Below are 21,967 nucleotides of genomic sequence, written 5' to 3'. Positions count from 1 at the left end.
ATAGTGTGTGTGTATATAGGTAGTCTATATTCGTACATAGTCGTAACGATCTTTGTGACATCAATAATAACGGAGAATGGAAGGAAAGCATCGTTGGAGACCGACGACACACTATCCGAGGCTAATGTTCAGTCATAAAATTGCAAATGAGGCAGTATCGCACACGATTCGATTTGTGCTGATACACAATACGAATTGGCTTTGGAATGCAGACCTCAAAATGTAATAATTAATTACGACTGTCCCTTGACTTAAATATAACGTGTTTGATAAACCATATAACTTGACAAAAGTGGTAGTATAAAATGTATAGTTAGTGCCACAGAATCTTTTGTTGTCTCTGCTACTTGACAAAATATTCAAACGGTCCTTGGAGTTCATAGGAGTTTTTTATAAGATCTTTTTCACGATCAGCTATTTAGGGGGTTGTTAATTGGAGTTATACACAAATTCTTTATGTCTTCACATTATCTCCCATGGAAGCTGTTCTACGAGGCTTATTATTTTTTTGGTACAATGTACACATCGTTCCTCCATGGGTACACATTGACTGTCTGTTACCGCTTGCAACCCGGAGACGGATATAATCCCGGAACAATAAAGGTGCCCACGCACTCGAACTGAACTGCAGCTGAACTGCGCGTCGCGGCAGCGCCCCGCACGATATTGTCTCCCGCCGCGACGCGCGTACCGCGTAGCGCGTCACTGCAGCGCGTCGCGGCTGGAGAGAATATCGTGCGGGGCGCTGCCGCGACGCGCAGTTCAGCTGCAGTTCAGTTCGAGTGCGTGGGCATCTTAAGCCTCAATGGTTCAACGGATTATTAAGTAGCGGATAAAAATCAGAAATGTTTTAGGTTTAAATCCCACCCACTGGAATATGGGCATATTAACTTGTAGCACAACGCCAGTTAGTAGGAAAAGTGGAAACATGTTAAAAATGCCTAGTAATATTTTTAGAACATTAATATACTCGTGAATTGCTTTATAGTTTAAGAATCCAAAAATAAAATTGACCAATTATATAGAATTGTATATACTTACCAGGTAAGACAAAAACTATAGGAATATTGTTAAAAGTATCAAGAAAAGATATTGCAATGGCGCATAACGAAAATTTGAGCCAAAATATCGCACCTGTGTACGAGAGGCGTGAATATTCTAGCTGCTCTATCTCCAGGAAAATGTAGATTCCAAGTAGGAGTAGTTCTATATTTCATAAAAATCGCTGAAGTGCGAGTTGGACCCGCACATGAAGGGTTCCGTACCAGAGTACAAGAAAAAACAGTTTTTTGTAATGTAGCCACAAGTTCACGGTTTTAAAATTTTTCATTTACTTGTGCTGAAATTGCTACCTGCCTTTCATGATTCTCGGTCAACGGGAAGTATCCTATAGGTTTTAATTCCCTTGACGGGTCTTGACAGACAGACAGACAGACAACGACGTGACCCTAGGAGGGGCCCTTTTTTCTATGGAGATACGGAACCCTAAAAACTGGTCAAGTGCGTGTCAGAACACGTATAAGCAGTTCAGTAGCCATGCTAGTTGCTAAAAACTTTAGCGTCATTGTTTTGTAACTGTTTTTTTTTTTTGCAGAAACTGTCTATGAAACCTGATAATTTAATGTTTATTGAGGATTCTGAAAATGTAATTTTTCATAATTATAATATATCTTTGTGTAGCTGTAATAGATTTATTTAACTGTGCTAAGCATTATTTTAAAGCTCTTATAGGTTTTAGAATGGCTCGGACACAGACGGATTGATGGACAAACGAACAAGACTGGACGAAACTGTAACGGATTTATAGTTTTCTTCAACCCTGTTAACGGGTGGCAATTTTTTGAAGCACCCTCGTAGATGTCAAGAGATATATACACCCCACACATATATTTATGTAGTCTGTGCGTAGATTATATCACATACACAGGCGTACGAATTTGTCATTACTTTTTAAAATGCAAATGTATGGGCTTTGCCTTTCTGGAGTTTTTATAATATCTTTGGTTTTTCTACGGAACCCTGGAAAGGCCAATAAAGTCAAAGAGCCTGCAGAAAATGTTCTGTGATAAAATTGCAAATGACGTTATATTGCTCCCCACTCGACTTATGCTGAAACTTGGAAAGTGCTCGTACAATTGTGCTCGGAATTCGTGGCCGCTATTTACTTAGTGTCATTTAATTAAGCTGAATAAACCGACAAAGAGAATTGGCGAAACTGGACCGCTGAGTTCACTTTGTAATTAATGTTCACCTCATTCTTGGCTATAAGCGGTCAGTTTAAAGTAATATTTGTGTCAACGACCTGATTATAATAATTTCTAATTATAATATGCTCATCAATTATTAGGTATAGGTTATCGATGCGCGCGTTTTACGCTCTTAACCTTTAAGTTAAGATAAAGAGTTAAGAACCTACTGTTTACTTAGCTCTTAAACTGATCGCGAGCAATTTGCTCCTATTTATTAAGGAGTTTTGTTCTCCATCTCCGAAGATATTCATCAGATCTTTACGAAATTTATATGGGACCACCTGGAAAGTATACTCTTTCAAACAAAAACAATTCAAATCGGTCCAGGCGTCTTCGAGTAATCGGGGACCTTACATAAAAAAAAGAATCCGACGATTTGAAAACCTTTTTGAATACGTTTTGTTCGACTCGTTCGTTATCGTCGGCTCGGATAAGTGTGCGTTCACCTTAGTGATCCGCCCATGATGGTTTCTATATATTTTATATGCCTAGTTGTTTTTTTTTGTTCGTATCTTATTACTTACTAGATTTGTAGAGCAAAAACAAGGAAACCAAATATAGTTTCTCTGTTACTACACTGTACGCGCAATCGAGCTGCTGATGTCATATTTTATCATTTTCAAGGTCAAGTTCATTCGTTTCGGTTCGTATTATTACTATTGGGAATTATAATCGTTATTCTTTTATCGCTATAAAACTGTGGTGTAATGTTTTTAGTATTGAATTGATTGCATTTCGTTAAATTACGTGTAGACATTGTGAGAAAATGTCGACAGTCGGTCAAGTGATAAAATGCAAAGCTGCGGTGGCGTGGAAGGCAGGGGAACCACTTTCCATCGAAGAAATCGAAGTTGACCTACCGAAAGCTGGAGAAGTGAGGATAAAGATAGTTGCCTCCGCCGTTTGCCACACCGACGCTTACACTTTATCGGGGAAAGACCCAGAGGGTGTGTTCCCGGTGATTTTGGGCCATGAAGGCGGTGGTATCGTAGAAAGCATTGGACAAGGTGTCACTACAGTGAAGCCAGGTGATCATGTGCTACCTCTATATGTCCCGCAGTGTAAAAAATGCAAGTTCTGCCTCAACCCCAAAACTAACCTGTGTCAAAAAGTCCGGGTCACGCAAGGGCAAGGCCTTATGCCGGACGGTACCAAGCGATTCCGCTGCAAGGGTCAGGAGCTGTTCCACTTCATGGGATGCTCAACGTTCAGTCAATATACCATTGTTCATGAAATTTCCTTATGCAAAATCGACGAAAAGGCCCCTCTTGAAAAAGTATGTTTGCTTGGATGTGGAGTAACCACTGGTTACGGAGCTGCCCTGAACACGGCAAAGGTTGAAGCTGGGTCTAACTGCGCTATATTTGGTCTAGGAGCCGTCGGTCTGGCTGTCGCTTTAGGCTGCAAAGTTTCTGGTGCTAATCGCATAATTGGTGTGGATACTAACCCGGACAAATTTGAATATGCAACTAGGAAATTTGGTGTAACTTGACCGTTTTTCCTTTCGAGGTACGGAAACCTAAAAATTATGAATATGTGTAGACGTGTACCTACTTAGGGTCGATTTATACCTACTAGCAGCAAATCGAAGCGAATTTCTTTAAAATCGACTTCAATAACAACAAATAATTATAATAATTCTTATATTGTTGTTTTGTTTTTGTTTGTTCTGTGTAATGTATGTATAAAGTGTATGAAGTTTGTAATTTGTGGTTATTGAAGTCAGTTTTAGTTTTTTGAAACTTTTTTATTTCACAATTTTTAGTGGCCCCAATGGTACTTATCACATAATATAATAAATAGGTACCATCAAAGTATAATAAATAGGTGGCATGAGAGAATAATGAGACATATTTATATGGAATTAGCTAAGTACGCGTAAAGTTATACGCGTAACGGTAATGTTTTTATTTAAAGCAATATAAAACATAATGTTTTAGTAAAAGGCTATGTTTATTATACGTGCGTATGTTAACTGTAATTACCCACAGAAAATTACGCGAAAGAGTTGAAAAGCTACATGAGATAAGTTAAGAGAATAAAACTAGAAACGGTGCAAAAGAAACCGGGAAAGCCTTTTAATTTAGTTGCGTCAACATTTTGTTTCACACAGCAATGAGTAAGTTTTAATCCTTTTTCTCCATCTCTCTCATTAAAATTCGCTAGGAAAAGAGATAATACGGAGATTTTGCATTTTCATTTTTTTTAATTTGCTTTTGCTTCACTGGCAAAGCGAATTTCGCTTATTTCTGTAGGTTCACCAGGATGGGTCAATTTATTATTTGCAAATTAGTCTAAGTCTGGTATGGTAAGAGGTTTTCCCACATTTATTACCATACTGGCATAATTGTATGACCAAGTCGTTATTTCTTCCAATTAATATCTTAAGCCTAGTTTACACTAATAAGCAAGTTGTCATACTAGTTTTCGACAAAACTTGTAAAAAAGCACTTAGATTTTGGTCTACATCTACAGTCTCTACAAAATTTATTTTTATAAGAAACTAGTAGATACCCGCGACTTCGTCCGCGTGGATTTAGGTTTTTAAAGATCCCGTGGGAACTGCTTGATTTTCCGGGATAAAAAGTAGGCTATGTCCATCCCCGGGATATATAAGCTAATCCTGTACCAAATTGCGTCAGAATCGGTTACACTATTGGGACATGAAAAGGTAACAGACAGACAGATAGACAGACAGACACACTTTCGCATTTATAATATTAGTATGGATTTGTTGTTGCATAGTTTGACTAGAAGGTCTAGTATGAATTATTTTCCGCTCGGCGGGAATCGGTATTCCATCAGCAGCCATAGCAGAGTGCTTTATGTGGTTCCGCACCCGAAGGGCACCAATAGGACCCTATTACTAAGCCTCCGTAGTCCGTCCATCTGTTTGTCAGCGGGCTGTATCTCATGAACCGTAATTCGTAGAGAGTTGACATTTTCATAGTGTATATCTATTGCCGCTATAACGCAAGCTGCAAATCATGCAATGATAAAAAAAAAGTGAAATTATTGGCCGACAAGATGTTGGTACAGCCAATTACACCTTTCACCTAGACCATGTGTGGATTTTTGCTTAGAAATTCAGAGCTGTGACGGAGAAATCGTGATTTTGAATAAATAGACAACAGCACAGAACAACAGTATCATCTTAAACCCAAAATAGGAAGTTTCTCGCATCTGGTTGCAATATTTCGCAACCGTAATAACAAAGTTATATGAGGGTCCGTGTTTGTCGTAAAATTTAATACAAGCGACCTCTCGCGAATTTATGCGGGTCCAATTACGACGTACGCTAATCTTATTGGCTATTTACTGTAACTGGACATGTAAAACTATATATTTTTTTTATCGCTGCGAGATAAAACATGCCATATACACAACAATTAATTACAGAGCAGAACGATTCCCCTGTGTAATTGCTGTATATTTTTATCCGACTGCACCATAAGGAGGATAAGGTTTTTGTTAACCTACTTGTAACTTGAGAAACTAAGCCTTTATAAATATAGAAGAATCCGGCTGTACTCTGTCTCTCACGATAGTTTGAACGCTAAAATATAACTAAGCTTTGTTTTTTTTTTTTAAATAAACTGTTTGATGGCACCTTGATATTATAATTTAAAAAATAATAAAAATAATTAGACAAGTTAATAGCAAAAACTTGCAGATATATTCTAGAAACTAATATCTGTGTCTCTGGTGTTTTAGATTTTCTAAAAATATGTAGTTTTAAAATTACAGGGGCTCAAAGATTTATATGTAAATTTTTAAGACCGCGTAACTTTGAAACTGAATACTTTAACAGAAATCTGGAAAACCTCAGACATAGATATTATTTTCTAGAATATGTCTGCAAGATTTCATGGACTTTGGTTGCTTAATATTCAAATGAAATTGGAACTACGTTTGTATGAAGCGAGTGACGGAGAGACCCCTCTTAAGTACTCGAGGTGTCAACGATACCTTCGAGCATGCCTCAAAAAATGGCAGCGCTGCATTGCTTGGTTCTAATAAGAAGCAATCATTATCGGCACTAAACCACATTGCCCTTGGGATCTAAGAGAACTATGTATAACTCACGTCTAATTAAAATTTATACATAATCCGATTAATTGAATTTGCATCTAATAATTCTCAAGACGTCGTCGCGTCGAATTCTGATTTCCACGGTAATTGAATAGAGGCGTGCAGTCTCGTCTGTGTGAGTAGGTTCGCGCAAGAGCGAGAATGTGACGCTCCAGTGAGCTATTAGAGAATACTATAATTATTTTAGATAACAAGTACATTAGTGATCATTAATTTTAGAATGAGAAGGGTTACCCTTTCATTTTGAAAGGAGACCCGTGCAGGTTCAGATGATGATGATCAATTTTAGAATACGGCAACTGAAAATATTTTTTTGTTATCCTAATTCTAATATTCTATAATATTATAAATGTGAAAGTGTGGATGCTTGAATGTTTGGATGTTTGTTACTCAATTACGCAAAAACTACGGACGGATTTGGCTGAAATTTGGAATGGAAATAGATTAATCCAGGGGGATTAATACATAGGCTACTTTTTATCTCGGAAAACCAAAAAGTTCCCGCGGGATTTTGAAAAACGTAAATCCACGCGTACGAAGGCGCGGCCATCAGCTAGTAATATTATATTATAAATATAAAAGTGAGGATGTTTGAATGTTTGTTACTCAATCACGCAAAAACTATTGGACGGATTTGGCTGAAATTTGGAATGGAGATAGATTATACCTTGGATACAGATGGAGAAAAAAGAGAATGTAACTCGCTGTCTCTAATCATCTTATCCTTTTATCTGCACTCACAGTTGAACAGTTGAATTCACATGTGTAGGTATATGCATCTTCACGCAGCTGTTCAATTTTACTTCTTCATAAGTTGACGTTTATAAACATCGATTACTATAATAGGCATTTTCTACAAACATGGGAAAGCTGAAATGTGCATGCGAAATACAAAATGAATGCGTAGCTGTATCTATACATTATTATAATACGATGTAGCTATTTTCCATAGATAAAATGCTTTTCTATGTTGGTAAATGAACTATTTTATCCTTACTGTTTACTACAATAGCCAACACTATGTTATAGTATACTATGTTATAGTATAGTACATATAGCCAATGTTTTTGTGAACGAGTTAAAGTTTTAATTAATATTTTTTGCTAGTGTTGTAACTTCTTTTAGTTCTGGGAAATCACTCAGTGCTAGAAAAACTGGGTGGGTAGGTACGTATAAAGACAGATGAATGTTCATAAACTGAAGTACAGTTTATTCAACGACAAAACGACGTGCTCGCTCGTGTAGGTGCCGCCTTAATTTAAGGTTAGCTATTTTTTGCGCGGAGCTTCATTAGTTCTTAGTTTGCTGGAAAATAAAACTAACTTGGCACTTGTGAAGCTGCATGAAAATGCTAGTTAAAATATGGTCTTTACTAAACTTAATTTTCATCGAAGTCAATTTCCCACTGCGCAAACTTTTTAAAAAGCTGCTCTTATAAGTTATAAAAGAGCTATTTTTTAAAGAAATTCTCTCCGTCGGCCATCGTTGTCCCTGATTCAAGCCCGCCTTAGAAACAATTCACGGAGTGACAATTCATCTTTGTGAGAGCTTTACGCCGCCCGCTGCATAAAATATACAACTACTTATATTTTATTTTGTTTGCTACGGTTTTTATTGCGGCTTGTTGATTGTTTTTCTTTTAACGTAACAACGCCTAGAATTGAATCAACTGAAGCAGAAAAAAAGATTTACCATGGCAAAGAATAACATAAATAAAGACTAAAAACAAATCTTTATAAATAGAAAGTTTTTTTGTGTTTTTTTACAATGTATATGAACGTTAAATCCTTATAACTAGAGAACGGATTATATGCAACTGCATATTTGCATATGCATTTGCATTTTTGACCTATCTTCATAGATTATTTCATATTTCACCAAAAATCTTGTGATGATGCATATCTACGCTATTTTTCAAATATTTCAGGGCAGGATAAGTTAATGAACCAGTTACATTACAATAACCCGACATAACACCTCAGTTCAAATACTGCCTAGTCAACTCACCTGATTGTGGAACGATCTTTTTCAACTTGTATTAAACATTTTGAGTGATCGAAGGCACCACCTCATTACCGAACATTTGATACAATACCTGATTGTTAACGTTTTCAAAAGTATAAAGTATTAAAAAAAATACACAGTAGGTATATTACTGTAGTTAACTAATAATAGTAATTTTGAAACAAAAAATACCACAACTTTTTATTATTTAATGTTGCATTTTTTGTCACTTTTCGTGTATATTTTAAGCTTTTTATGTTGCATATAATCCGGTCTCTACAGTTATAACTAAAGCGTTTGTTTTAGCTTTTTATACAAAGTAAACTTGCATCCATTCGCACCGACAAAACTGAATAAAACTTTACATACTCGTATTCCCGTGCGTTAAATCCATCTACTGTTTAGTTAGCTACCGGAATGCTATCGTAGTAAGCAAATACTCGGTATTCCATTAAGGTGCCCCTTGGAGAGTGGTTAATTAACATGTGCCTAACATTTTGTAATCCCTCAGTGGTTATTATATTCGGGGTTGTTCAGTGGTCTGATAACATAAAGTTCACTCACTGAATAACAAATACTCATAAAAAAAAATGTAGGTATGTATTTTAATCTTACCCTTTTTAAGAAATAAATGAAAGAAAAAAGAACCTGTCAGAAGATGGCAAAGAGACTAATAGGGATAATTCTACTTAGGCCACGTTATTTTAAGCAGTGAGTTATGCTTAGTAGAGGAAAGTGGATGGAAGAGGAAATCGGAAAACAATGTATATAAAAAAATCCTATTCTATGGAAAGGATTATTTAATTAATCGGCTTCGCAACTCATTGAGCTGTGTTGGTTTTTTGGTTATTCTAAAGGTCTCCTCATTTCTAACTTGATCACGTAGAGAAACTCCGAACAGCTATCTCTATCACCCGCTGAGTGACTATGAGTTACCAAATAAAAATACATAATTGGAGTGACATTTGAAAAGCATCATCCCGAGATTACTCGACAAAACTTCCGCAATTTCGACACTACCGCTTCTCATTTTTAAATCAAATAACAAGTTCGCGATTGAAATGCACAACAGTTGGATCTTTTCAATTTGAGTCCAATAATGGAGGGGAATATTTCATCGTTTACTTGAGAAAATCTAATTAAATTAGAGGCCTTCGTAGCTCGTTTGCATGAGTTAGCATTTTTAAGCGTAACGAGAGTCGGCGGTATTTTTGACAAGCGGCACGGCCTCTGGCGTTTTGGTTTTAATGAAAGACTGGAGGCGGCTGTTTTAAGAGTCTAATCAGCTTTTGTAATAGGTTTTTGAGAGTTATTTATTTATAGTTATTAGGTTATGTCGTCTCAAGTGCATGGCAAGTGGAAAAGGGCTTGTCAAATGACCGGTCAGTAATTTAAATAAGTCAAAGCCTCGGCATTGTTCGAACGTTGCTTTGTCAAAATAATCTCGAAACACGTTCACATTGAACGGACCTTTAGGTTGCAAGATTGCCCCGTGTGCCCCGTACCATAAGGCGTAGACTCAACTAATGGTACCTATCTATTTTTCACCAAATAATTTTAGTAAAGTATTTAAACATATTTTTTTTTAATCTTTGAGTAATGCACAAGATCAACGCATTGTTCAAACAATATGGTTGCAAAAGGAGGAGTGGTAATAAGGAAGAAGTCACGTCTATGAAACAAGGGCGTAAATTAAAACAAAAACAAGCAGAGAAGTATTCTGCCTAGCTAGAGAAAAAGAGAAGTTAAGAAAACCTTCAAAAGAACAGTGAATCTAAGCACCTTCTGGGCAAGCGTGTTCCACCTTAGGCTGCATCATTATCTACTGGTGTGATGGCAGATAGCGCAAGTCTATATCGTTAAAAACTCACTGCTAACCAATGGAAATACTCATGGAAAAATATTGTTTAAACAATCAAATTAGCTACCTGAATGCTAGACAAGAATAAGCGCAAAGACTTTTTTATACTCCTATAATTAGTTCGCTCAATATAATTAGTAGTAGATATAATTATATATTTGTTTATTATACATTCTAGCTTAATTCTAATCCTAAACTTGAGACGTAATGATTTGTATCAGGACATATTAGTCCCACTAATCCTACAACCCGCACTATAGTGGTATTAACGTAACATCATGTGCTTAATTGAGTACGTGAGTACTTGTTAAAATATTAAAACTATTGTATGGGCCCGTTAATTAATACGCTTCATGTTGTATCGATGAATATTATACGTCATTAATATAGTTACTAAAACTACTTAATGGGTACGTTTAAAGGTTACTTAGCATATCTAACAATGTTTGATGACTTCCTGGCGTAGTGGTGAGCGCTGTGTTTTATACGTGGAAGACTGTGGTCTCGATTCCTGGCAGAGGCAATTTAGGAATTCACTATTCTTAAATTGTCTGTGGTTGGATCTGGTGGGAGGTTTCGGCCGTGGCTAGTTACCATCCCATTGGCAAAGACCAAGCCAAGCGGTATAGCGCTTCGGTTTAATGCCGCACAGAAATCGAACAGCATCGGTGACAAGTTCCAAGATTTCACGATAGCACGAAAACTACAAAGCTACGTCGGTGAAAGATGTCTTAACATCGCCGTCCCTGGAGCTTTTCAAGTTCACCTAAGAAAGCTCTGGCTGGATGTCGTGACCAGACCTGAGAGGGAATAGACTCAGTAAATCGGATACTCAAGACTGGACAAAGTGGGTGGCGAAATGTAGAAAAGCGGAACCCACCAAGATGCAATGCGACTTTAGTATCCTTGGTAGGATATAGACATAACAAACTACTGACATTCATGTCAAATGTGTGACCCAAAAGGTCGAGATGGCAATCGGAATATCAGGCAGGGGGGTACGCACACCCACTGGGTTAGCATGGGGGATGTATGGGTGCGTGGGCGTCCCCACCCCGATTGCCATGTCAAACTGTCGCATACTTGTAATAGCTAACAAGACACAGTATACATTACATATGTATAAACAATAACTGTTTGTCTCTATAAGTCTATACAAAGCTGATTTAATCCATGAAATAGTCGCGAGGTAGCATTCTTGCGCCCGTTGTGCTAGTTCTTCAAATTGCATTAAATCTGGTATGACTAGTTTGCAGTCGGTAACTAAATGGATGACCGAAGTTCCGCGGGTTTCGCTGCCACCATGTAACCTACTTTTGATTCCAGCGTTCGCCTGAATAGCTTGCATATTAAACTGATAAACTACATTGTACCCGTATGTTTTGAACGAATTATTACGAACGTATATTTTCGTAAGGTGCTTTTGAAGCTTTTTGTATGAGCTGTAGCCATAGATATGTAGCTGTTGCTACATATCTATGGCTACAGCTCATGCTAATATTATAATGCGAAAGTGTGTCTATCTGTCTGTCTGTCAACTGGCTCAACCGTTGAACAAACAGTTTCCGCGGGATAGCACTGTATCTTTCACGCATTTGTCGTTCAATAACGCCGCAACAGAGCCTATGTATTGACGTCGTCTTTTGCATAGACTTAAGAACTGATATAGGGTAATTTTCTTTCAAAACAAACAAACAGTTCCCGCAGGATAGCTTACTTTAACACATGATAAAATAACTTAAGAGGGCTCTCTCCGTCACTCGTTTCATACAATCGTAGTTCCAATTTCATTTGAATACTAAGCAACTAAAGTGCATGAAATTTTGCAGACATATTCTAGAAACTAAAATCTATGTCTGTGGTTTTCCAGATTTCTGTTAAAATATTCGGTTTCATAGTTACGCGGTCTTAAAAATTTTCATACAAATCTTTGAGCCCCTGTAATTTTAAAACTACATATTTTTAGAAAAATCTTAAACACCACAGACACAGATATTAGTTTCTAAAATATGTCTGCAAAATTTCATGAACTTTGGTTGCTTAATATTCAAATGAAATTGGAACTACGATTGTATGAAACGAGTGGAAACGAGTGACGGAGAGAGCCCTGTTAAGCTTCTAGCACCAAAAAATATTATAACAAACCTCAATTATTATTAAAACCTTGAGTCACGCGAGCGAAGCAGCGGGTAATAGCTAGTACTCAATAAATTGCAAAATTATGTCCGTTTGTTTATTACTTTTTCATGACCTATCCGTAGAACTGATTTTGAAGAAATTTTCTACAGAGATAGCTTTCATCCGGAAGACGGACATAGGCCACTTTTTATCCCTAAAAATCAAAGAGTTCTGACAGGATTTTCAATGCAAAATAGCAGGCCAGTTTTGTTTCTGTCTTTACAACTTCTAAACTTATAAGTGGATTTTGATATACCTACGGCTAACCCGATCATTGTTCATACAACGCGAACGAAAACGCTTGCCACTGCTAGTAGTATAAACATGGCTATTAGATACATTTGAAATATAGATTTTGCTTAGAGTAAAATTAGCACGAACATGTACATAGATCAAAATTGAAATAATGCATTCGCACAAATCATTAGGTTTAGTAATTTTGTTTTATCGGTTTCCATTGAGTGTTTCAATGCAATTAATACTAGTTTGCATTGACAACATTACAAACGACTAATGAGGGTTTTAAGTTACCATATTGATACAGTTAAATGATGTACTTTCATGATTTTGGTTGGCATTCTAATAATATGAGAACGCGTTTTATTTATTTGGGGCAGTAACCAAATCCTAAAACACATGACATGATCAAACTCTAAGATCCTGTTGCAACTTGCATGACAAGCAATAGAAGCAATAGAATCTCTGTCGAAACTATTTTTAACCCCCGACCCAAAAAGAGGGGTGTGTATCTGTGTAATCTGTGTATCTGTGTATCTGTGTATCTGTCTGTGGCATCGTAGCGCCTAAACGAATGAACCGATTTTAATTTAGTTTTTTTTGTTTGAAAGGTGGCTTGATCGAGAGTGTTCTTAGCTATAATCTAAAAAAATTGGTTCAGCCGTTTAAGAATTATCAGCTCTTTTCTAGTTTTCTTGTAGAAAAGAAGGTTTGATAACCGTTAGGTTCTTAATATTATGTCAATAGACAAATGTCAAGCTGTCAAGATGGACGTTGCCTAAATACATAATTATTTATTTGAAAATGATGTTTTGGAAAACTCAAATACTTTGGATCGTCGGGGGTGTTATAAATTTTTAATTTACACTTGTCAAATATCTGCTCAGACAAAAATTCGCGATATATACGACAGCATACAATCAGTTATACAGTTAACAATAAAAATGATGGTCATCCCGAAACGGCCGCAGTAAATGGTAATGCTGTACGGAAAACGCGCGATGCTCTACGCCAGTTTCAAATGCAAAATTTCTGATTTGAATTTCAAAACACCCGGCATACCGGATCCCAGGAAGTATACTACTCGAGACCCGAGAGCTTGGGAACGATATGTGTGAAGGGTTTAAACTGGTCAGAGTTCGAAGTGATTTGGCCTCCTGACGCAAGACCACGTTTCCGGACAAACTTTATACTTGAACTCAGGGAAAACACAAAACTCAGAACAATCTCGATGAATCCGCACTTGGTTGTAGCGGTAATAAAGGTAATGGAGAAGATAAGATTTGGAGATTGGAGCTGAATGCAGATGAAACGCATGTCCACTGAGAGGTCGCAATCGAGAGGCATTTTTTTAATTTATAGACTAGCGCTTGGTTTGGCTTGGCATGGCATAGTGTCTACGTTTCACGAAAGGGGGACTCAGGAACCATAGAAGACAAAGAGGAGAAATTATAATTAATATTTGTATGTAGGTATGAAGATCGGTCCATACCCACTTTTTATCGGAGTACCTATGCCCAACTAGTTAAAGACCTGACCGGATTCGGTATTCATAGGCAGCGACTCACGATAGTTTAAACACTAAAACAGAGAAGAAATTATACCAGTCATAACTTTGTATGGAGTTGCAATGCTGCAACCACTACCCATACTATAAATGAGAAAAAGTGTTTGTTGGTCCTTCAATCACGCCGCAAAGGAACAGGAGACCATTGTGGTAAAATTGTTCACCAGCTCTCGGCTTAGCTTATTCTTTCTGCCGTAGTATGGCCGTAGTCAAATAAAACAAGTTGGTTTAACTCCAACTAGATGCCAATTTTGTTGACAGCACTTTTCCCGTGGGACGGCTTCTGTTTTAGACGTTTTTTTGTACTTTTTGCGTCCAATCATAGTGACTTTCTTTGTAAGAAAAATTAAAAGAAGGTAAATATGCTTATTTTTAGGTACATGATATTTTTGAAGGTAATGGAAATATTATAATTGATTACCATTTGCCTACTACTTCGTCTTCTTGATATAAATTTATAGTATTTATAGTACTCGGGGATAATGTGGCTATCTATAAACATTTTTTTCAGAATTAGTTTCGGAGATTATGCTCCTCCCATATACACTCACAAAATAACAAATACGCCTTTGTAATGTGCATAGTATACAGATAAATTCGTTTTTAACGTATGCTACGCCAGATGCTACGAATACGTAGCAATTAGCTACGGCATATTAGTCAAATTGACAGAAATATCAACTGTGATGAAAAGCCGGCATCATTAGCCGCGTTGCCGGTCATCACAGCTTACCTATATCGGCAGCGGCGTGCAGTAGGTCGGCGAGCAGCTCGGGCTTCCGCAGCTGTAGTGCCACGCCCTCGCCGCCGACCGCCGCGCTGTACATCAGCACGGCGCGCGACGAGAACGCCCGGCATCGGCAGCCGCATTGCCGGTCGTCACAGCTTACCTATATCAGCAGCGGCGTGTAGTAGGTCGGCGAGCAGCTCGGGTTCGTGGCAGGCGATGGCGAGCCGCTCGTCAATCTCGGCCGGCGTGGCCTCCCGCAGCTGCAGTGCCACGCCCTCGCCGCCGACCGCCGCGCTGTACATCAGCACGGCGCGCGACGAGAACGCCGGCATCGGCAGCCGCGTTGCCGGTCGTCACAGCTTACCTATATCAGCAGCGGCGTGTAGTAGGTCGGCGAGCAGCTCGGGTTCGTGGCAGGCGATGGCGAGCCGCTCGTCGATCTCGGCCGGCGTGGCCTCCCGCAGCTGCAGTGCCACGCCCTCGCCGCCGACCGCCGCGCTGTACATCAGCACGGCGCGCGACGAGAACGCCGGCATTGGCAGCCGCGTTGCCGTCAACTGCGACAAAAAAGATACGAAAATTAGGCACTAGGCCAAAATTAATGGGTGGTAGGCCTCTAGTTGTATGAGTTGATTGAGATTGTTAGGCGACGTCGACATTTACCGATTAGTAAGTGAATAGATGACCGACTTTAGAGTTATTATCACTAACAACTGATAATAATAGGTGTAAAATCTTAAGAGTCCACATTTTTGTTTATTTTATTAACAGTACTTCTAAAATATATGCATTTGCAAACACCTCTTTGCATGTCTAAAATAAAAATGGGCGCTGCAAAGCTGCGAATATCCCATTTTGCAGTTTTACTCTCGTTTTAATGTTTTTCTTTGTAAATAAGAACCATTTTTCTTGAAAACGAGGAACTTAATATAATAAATCAATTTCGATTGTGATTTGCAAGAGTAAGTCAGTTGAAGTAAATTGGAAACGCAGAATAATTAATTTTACCATTTATCATGATTCATGAGTTAAGGAAACAAGTCAATTTATGAAATCATTAATATTTTGTTCTGAAAAGAGATACCAGGTGTCTGTGAGTTTGTGTGACAGAGAGCCATTGGTAAAATCTAGCAATAAAAAATAATCTGAGATATTGCGTGATTTCGTGAATGTTACGAGAAATCCATATCTCTGCACAACTTCTATGTTAGCCTTGCTGTATTATGTAAATGATTTCTGGTCACGTAGAAGAGTACGCCATGTCAATCGACTTTGGAAGCATCGATGGAAGGCTTCGTACGAGGACCCTATATTTTGTGTCTTACCATAACCATTGGATTCGGAAATGAAGTCAGGCTTAATACAGCGTTAGTAGGAATTGCTCTAGGACTGATGATAAGAAAGTGGTGATGGCCTAGTGTTTAAGACGTTAGCCTCCTAGTTGGGTCCAGGGACGCACTATTGACTTTTCGAAATTATGTGCGTTTTAAGCAATTAGATATCTTTTGATTTAACGGTGCAGGGAAAACCTCATCAGGAAACCTGCATGCCTGAGAGTTCTCCATAATATTTTCAAAACTGTGTAATGTTTGATTATGGTCAAACCCTTCTTGTTCTGAGAGGAGATCCGAGCTCCGTAGTGCGCTGGCGATAGGTTGATCATGACAATATTTTAAGAAATTCATTCACAACTTAACTGCTCTTTTATCAGAAATGAATTTAGAATATATCGTCAAGATTGCCTGTCATCGAAATGATTCAGAAACATTGTATGTTCCAAGTCAATATGTTCGATCAATACCAGTACAGCGTGATAAGCGCTTGACGGGTTGCAATTTTTGGTATAACACAACGGTAAATGGAAACTATTGTTATAGGGGCTCGAGTGACGCGTCTATTAATTCACGCGAAATCAGTTCTTAAAACAAGAGGGATAGAGTTTCAGATATGTTTTCAGGTAGAATATATTCCCATACTTCGTTAACCATCAGAGCAATTATGGGTCGGTAATTGAGCAACTATCATGGCAGCTGAAAATTAAATAGTTTTAGTATTTTATTTTTTAACTAGTTTATGCTCGCGACTTCGTCCGCGTGGACAACACAAATTACAAACCCCTATTTTACCCCCTTAGGGAATTGAATTTTCAAATATACTTTCCAAGCGGACATCTACGTCATAATAGCTACTAATTTCGTTCCGTCAGATAGGTCAAATTATTATTGAACGAGTAATATAATCATACATTTGGAACAATGTCATTAGACACATATTACGCTAATCTCGGAAATGGGAATAGTGCCATCAGCGTAGATGGTAATAGAACAATACTATGTAATATTCATTTGCTAACTGTATAAACAGCAGTTTCATACAATACTACTTGCGAGTTATTTGTTACTAAGAAATATTAAGGAAACAGTTTTTTTAATATAATCTTTCTGAGTAATAAGTAGTATGTACTTAAAATAAAAATTGCAAACCAAAAAATTCCTGTAAAACCATCTGCAGGCTAATTTTCAATTGCAGGTCTAATACCAAAGTAGGTATGTGGTAACAGATTCGGGAACGATTTTTTTGCTTTCTGCGCTGACCATTCACTAGTGTATGTTGGTACTTAATATCTAGCTTGGGATTCGCTTACACATGTAAATGGTGGCAGTGGTCGATCACCGCGTGTGGTACGGTGGTATCACATCAGGTGGTGGTGGTACATCTTGGAGTGGTACGGTCATTCGTCAGACTATTTTCCCCTTGCAAAATGGATATACTTACTCACAAAGAAAGTTGCAATCTCCACAGGAAATAAATCACTTTTGGTGTAACAGAGATCTCTCTCTACTATACTCTGTACAGTATTGTACAGTGCTGTTTATTCTGTACTAAAACAGAACTGTTTCAGCTCGCTGCACTTGCGTTTTCTTTTGTTATTGAATTTTACCTTACTTCAAAAAAGGAGGAGGTTCTCAATTCGTCGGAATCTTTTTTTTAAAAATCTTATTGTAAGGCAAAATTTTAGTGCCGAGGAACCCCGTCAAGTCAGGCATATAACTATTTTTCAATTCTTGGATATGACCTTGTAGGAGACCTAGTTACTATGTCCATCTATGCTTTTCTATTAGTTGAAACGACCAATTTTAACATTTAACGCAAAATCTAGTGAGCAATTTGTACTCATTTAGCAAGTTAGAGAAGAAATTCCTTTTTTTTTTTTTTTTCTTTAAATCTGGCTTTACTCTGATTAGCCAATGTCAAGTTTGTGATATTTTCAAGTTATTGAATTTATACAAGTATGGACTCCGTCTGCGCCGGCGCCCGCCGACATACGCGCGGCGCCCCTTTAGAGCGCTTCCCAGTCAGTTCCACCACCAAAAAACACCAACTAACACAAAAACCAGCCACTCTTAACAAAAAAAAACACTCCAAACAAGCACAGCACGCGCGCCAGCAAACGCCATCACAGAGACGAAGTCCAAAAGAAATTCCTTTCAACTCTATTTGAGTTGATTTGACTCAGACTACTTAGACCGTATACGACACAGATCCGAAGTATTCTGTTTTCTGGAATGTCAAGTGGGAATACAGTTACAGTTTGACATGTTACTAGCACTAAATTGATCATAGAAGTGCATACCGCTTCATGATCTAATTATATCTGGTCACTGTACTGTATCTATTGAACCGACATTTCGGTTTAAATTAGATATTTCAGATAGAGTGGTGCATAGCGCTGGTCACACTAATATTATAAAGGCGAAAGTTTGTATGTGTGTGTGTGTGTGTGTGTGTGTGTATGTTAGTTACTCCTTCACGCAAAAACTACTGGGCGGATTGGGCTGAAATTTAGAATGGAGATAGATTATACTCTGGATTAGCACATAGGCTACTTTTTATCCCGGAAAATCAAAGAGTTCCCACGGGATTTTTAAAAATCTACATCCACGCGAACGAAGTCGTGGCCATCAGCTAGTAGTGGTATAATCTATCAAAAATATTGCATACAAACCTATCTCCTATTTATAAAAGTACCTAAAGATGAAAGGAGGTATTGATAGGTAAATATTTTTAAAATTAATAACCTGCCGAATTGGTTATGGGCTTATTATCAGACAAGGGCGCATTTAAGTTACGGTAAACAAATATCACTAGGTTTTAACTCCGTAAATTATTCTGCTGCATTGACTTTGTAAAAGTGTGCATTTTAAAAATTAAATGAGTGACAGAGAGATGAACTAGACTAAAAACTAATCAAACTAGAGGACCTAATTTTTGTTTTGGATTTATGGTTACTGTTTAGAAATGTACTTTTTTGGTCAGAAAAATATCAAATAGAAAGGTCAGAAATAGATATTTCTTTATCTACCTATATCTAAATATATTATATTATCTTTTATTTTCTTCTCGTTACGGTACATATTTCTTTATCTACGTTCTTGTATATCTAAATATATTATATTCTTTTATTTTTTCTCGTTACGGTACAAGCCGTAAACATGATATTAAGCATCGCGTGTGTGATTAAGCTCACCTATTGTTCGCAAATGGCTCCCCGCCGTGGCAACCATAATATATAACAGTGCATGTATACAGGCACACTAGGACTAAAAGTCCTGTTTCAACCGAGCACGCTTTTTTGATCCTTATGCGATTACGAACAGCGATCATTTTACCTTACGTAGATTTTAATCGAACTGCGTGTATCGCCCAATTGAGTTCAGATGTTCATTAGTGTACCAGGTAGGCATGACTATATATTTTGTCATAGTTTGGCAACCATACAGTAGAGCATTGCTTTTTATCCCGGCCATTGCCACCATCATGCCGCCACCAAACCGGTATTTTGACATTTTAAAGACGCATGTGACTATTTTTAACCCCCGACCCAAAAAGAGGGGTGTTATAAGTTTGACGTGTGTATCTGTCCTGTAGCTATCGGTTCAGCCGTTTGAAAGTTATCAACTCTTTTCTAATTTTCTTATAGAGGTTTTTATGTCGGGGGTTTTTTTAATTTAGAATTATCAAAGGAGCTTGTTCAGAAAATGATGTTTTGCACAACTTGGTCGTTTATTTAACTGTAACATTAATAAACTGTGATAATAGTATACATATTTAATATAGGTTGTAATCCTTTGGTTGGGCTTTGATGTTTCAGCTAATTTTACCCAAGTTTTTCGCACGTTTGACCTCATTTCCAGTGGTTCTATGTATTATTGACATGAGTATGAGTAATAATGGCGTGGATAATTACACCCTATTATGCTTTGGTACTCACGACTATAACAAACAATATAGACCCTCGTCATTTTGAATAACGAGCTTTGATTTTACCCGAACTTATACTTATGTATGGAAAGGAAATCATTTTGCGTGTATAGACGCTATAGTAAGTATACTACTAATATTGTTAAGTACTAGCTTTGACAAGGCCAACTATAAAATATATAATAGAAATATTGCATAATGCATATATTCTTGCAAGAAATCTACGTCCAGTGGAAATCATCTATGGAAACGATAACGATGACGACAGTAAAATTCTCACAATGTCTTTAAAATTCCAAATTGTATATAATGGGGGAGATAGACTAAAATAAAAGTAGAGACTCTAAGTAGAGCTATTTTAATACAAGCCGCACAGTGAAATATTTATGTAGGATTATGTGAAAGGGACATCATTGCCGGAATGTCCTGTCCGTTTATCGGACAAAACCAAATCAGTGAGGCATGAAAAATAAAATCGCCAAAATTTCCATGATGCCGTAAAATATAGGAATATTTTTTATAGGCACTAAAATGTGGATGTGAAATTGTTTGCATTATATTGGATATGGGGTAACCATAAAATTACCTATAACATATAAAACTATAGTAAGGATCTAAAAAGTTCAATCCAATGTTTTGTGCCTGGTTTTAGAATAGACTTTTGAGGATCGTTGTTTTTAACCGCTTTGATGTGTTCCGACACACGAGTTATCTACAATATATAATGTCGTTAACAGGGCTCTCTCCGTCACTCGTTTCATACAATCGTAGTTCCAATTTCATTTGAATATTAAGCAACCAAAGTCCATGAAATTTTGCAGACATATTCTAGAAACTAATATCTGTGTCTGTGGTGTTTTAGATTTTTCTAAAAATATGTAGTTTTAAAATTACAGGGACTCAAAGATTTGTATGTAAATTTTTAAGACCGCGTAACTTTGAAACCGAATATTTTAAAGGAAATCTGGAAAACCACAGACATATTATATTAGTTTCTAGAATATGTCTGCAAAATTTCATGGACTTTGGTTGCTTAATATTCAAATGAAATTGGAACTACGTTTGTACGAAGCCAGTGACGGAGAAACCCCTCTCAAAACCACGAAATAAGCTTAAAAATCGCTAGAAATAGGACATCTCCCTTAAAAAACTGACGAGTGGCTCCACTGACAGATATTTAACGGATAAGTCTCTTCATATGATATTCATTTTTCACGGTACTATTATTTTTTATTTTTTATTGAATGTGAAGTGATTTTAATATTAAAGGTGCATAAAGTAAAATTCAACCTATAGTAAAAATTCAAACATATGAACACATTTTTTATAAAAGCCTAACCAAAATTATAATATAAAACTCATTATGCTTTTAAAAAGAACCATTTTGGACGAAAAAGAAATTATTATTAGTCTCAAGCCGACCATTTCTGCTTTTTTATGATCTTTGTTTAAAGTTTTGTTATGTATTTTTTTATAATCGTTATTTACACTTGCATAATATAGTATAGTATGTTATGCGAGTAAGTATAATATGCAGTCATTCATAATCAGATATTTAAGATATGAGAGTAGATAAAATATAATTACATATAATATAGTCCATACCTACTAATATAAATACAAATGCAAAAGCGTGTCAGTCTGTTACACTTTCACGGTCTATTTTAACCAATTTTGACAGAACCTGGTACAAAGATAGCTTGAATCTTGGAGATGAACATAGGCGACTTTGTATCGCGGAAAACCAAAGAACCACCACTAAACCACCAAAGAACCGAAGAGGTACC

The 21,967-nt window shown here is 37.1% G+C and overlaps 2 protein-coding genes across 3 annotated transcripts in view; one reads left to right on the top strand and one right to left on the bottom strand.

The window, feature by feature from the left end:
• LOC123874917 overlaps positions 1–15,288 on the bottom strand; it is a 138,399-nt gene extending 123,111 nt beyond the window's left edge. For both annotated transcript variants that reach the window (XM_045920480.1, XM_045920481.1), the window contains exon 1: positions 15,079–15,288. In XM_045920480.1, the coding sequence (XP_045776436.1) occupies positions 15,079–15,250 (172 nt within the window). In that variant the 5' untranslated portion in view covers positions 15,251–15,288. The remainder of the gene's footprint in view (positions 1–15,078) is intronic.
• Positions 2,882–3,741, top strand: LOC123874922 (alcohol dehydrogenase class-3 chain H-like). The gene has a single exon (XM_045920490.1). It carries the CDS (start codon positions 3,016–3,018, stop codon positions 3,739–3,741), a length of 726 nt encoding a protein of 241 aa, XP_045776446.1. The 5' UTR covers positions 2,882–3,015.
• Positions 15,289–21,967: the final 6,679 nt, after the last annotated feature.

Source organism: Maniola jurtina, chromosome 19 (assembly GCF_905333055.1).
Source record: "Maniola jurtina chromosome 19, ilManJurt1.1, whole genome shotgun sequence".
NCBI lineage: Eukaryota > Metazoa > Arthropoda > Insecta > Lepidoptera > Nymphalidae > Maniola > Maniola jurtina.
This window is presented reverse-complemented; position numbering and strand designations above follow the sequence as displayed.

Bases quoted from the DNA above. Each gene is read 5' to 3' on its own strand.
- LOC123874922 (XM_045920490.1), top strand. From the start codon at position 3,016: ATGTCGACAGTCGGTCAAGTGATAAAATGCAAAGCTGCGGTGGCGTGG.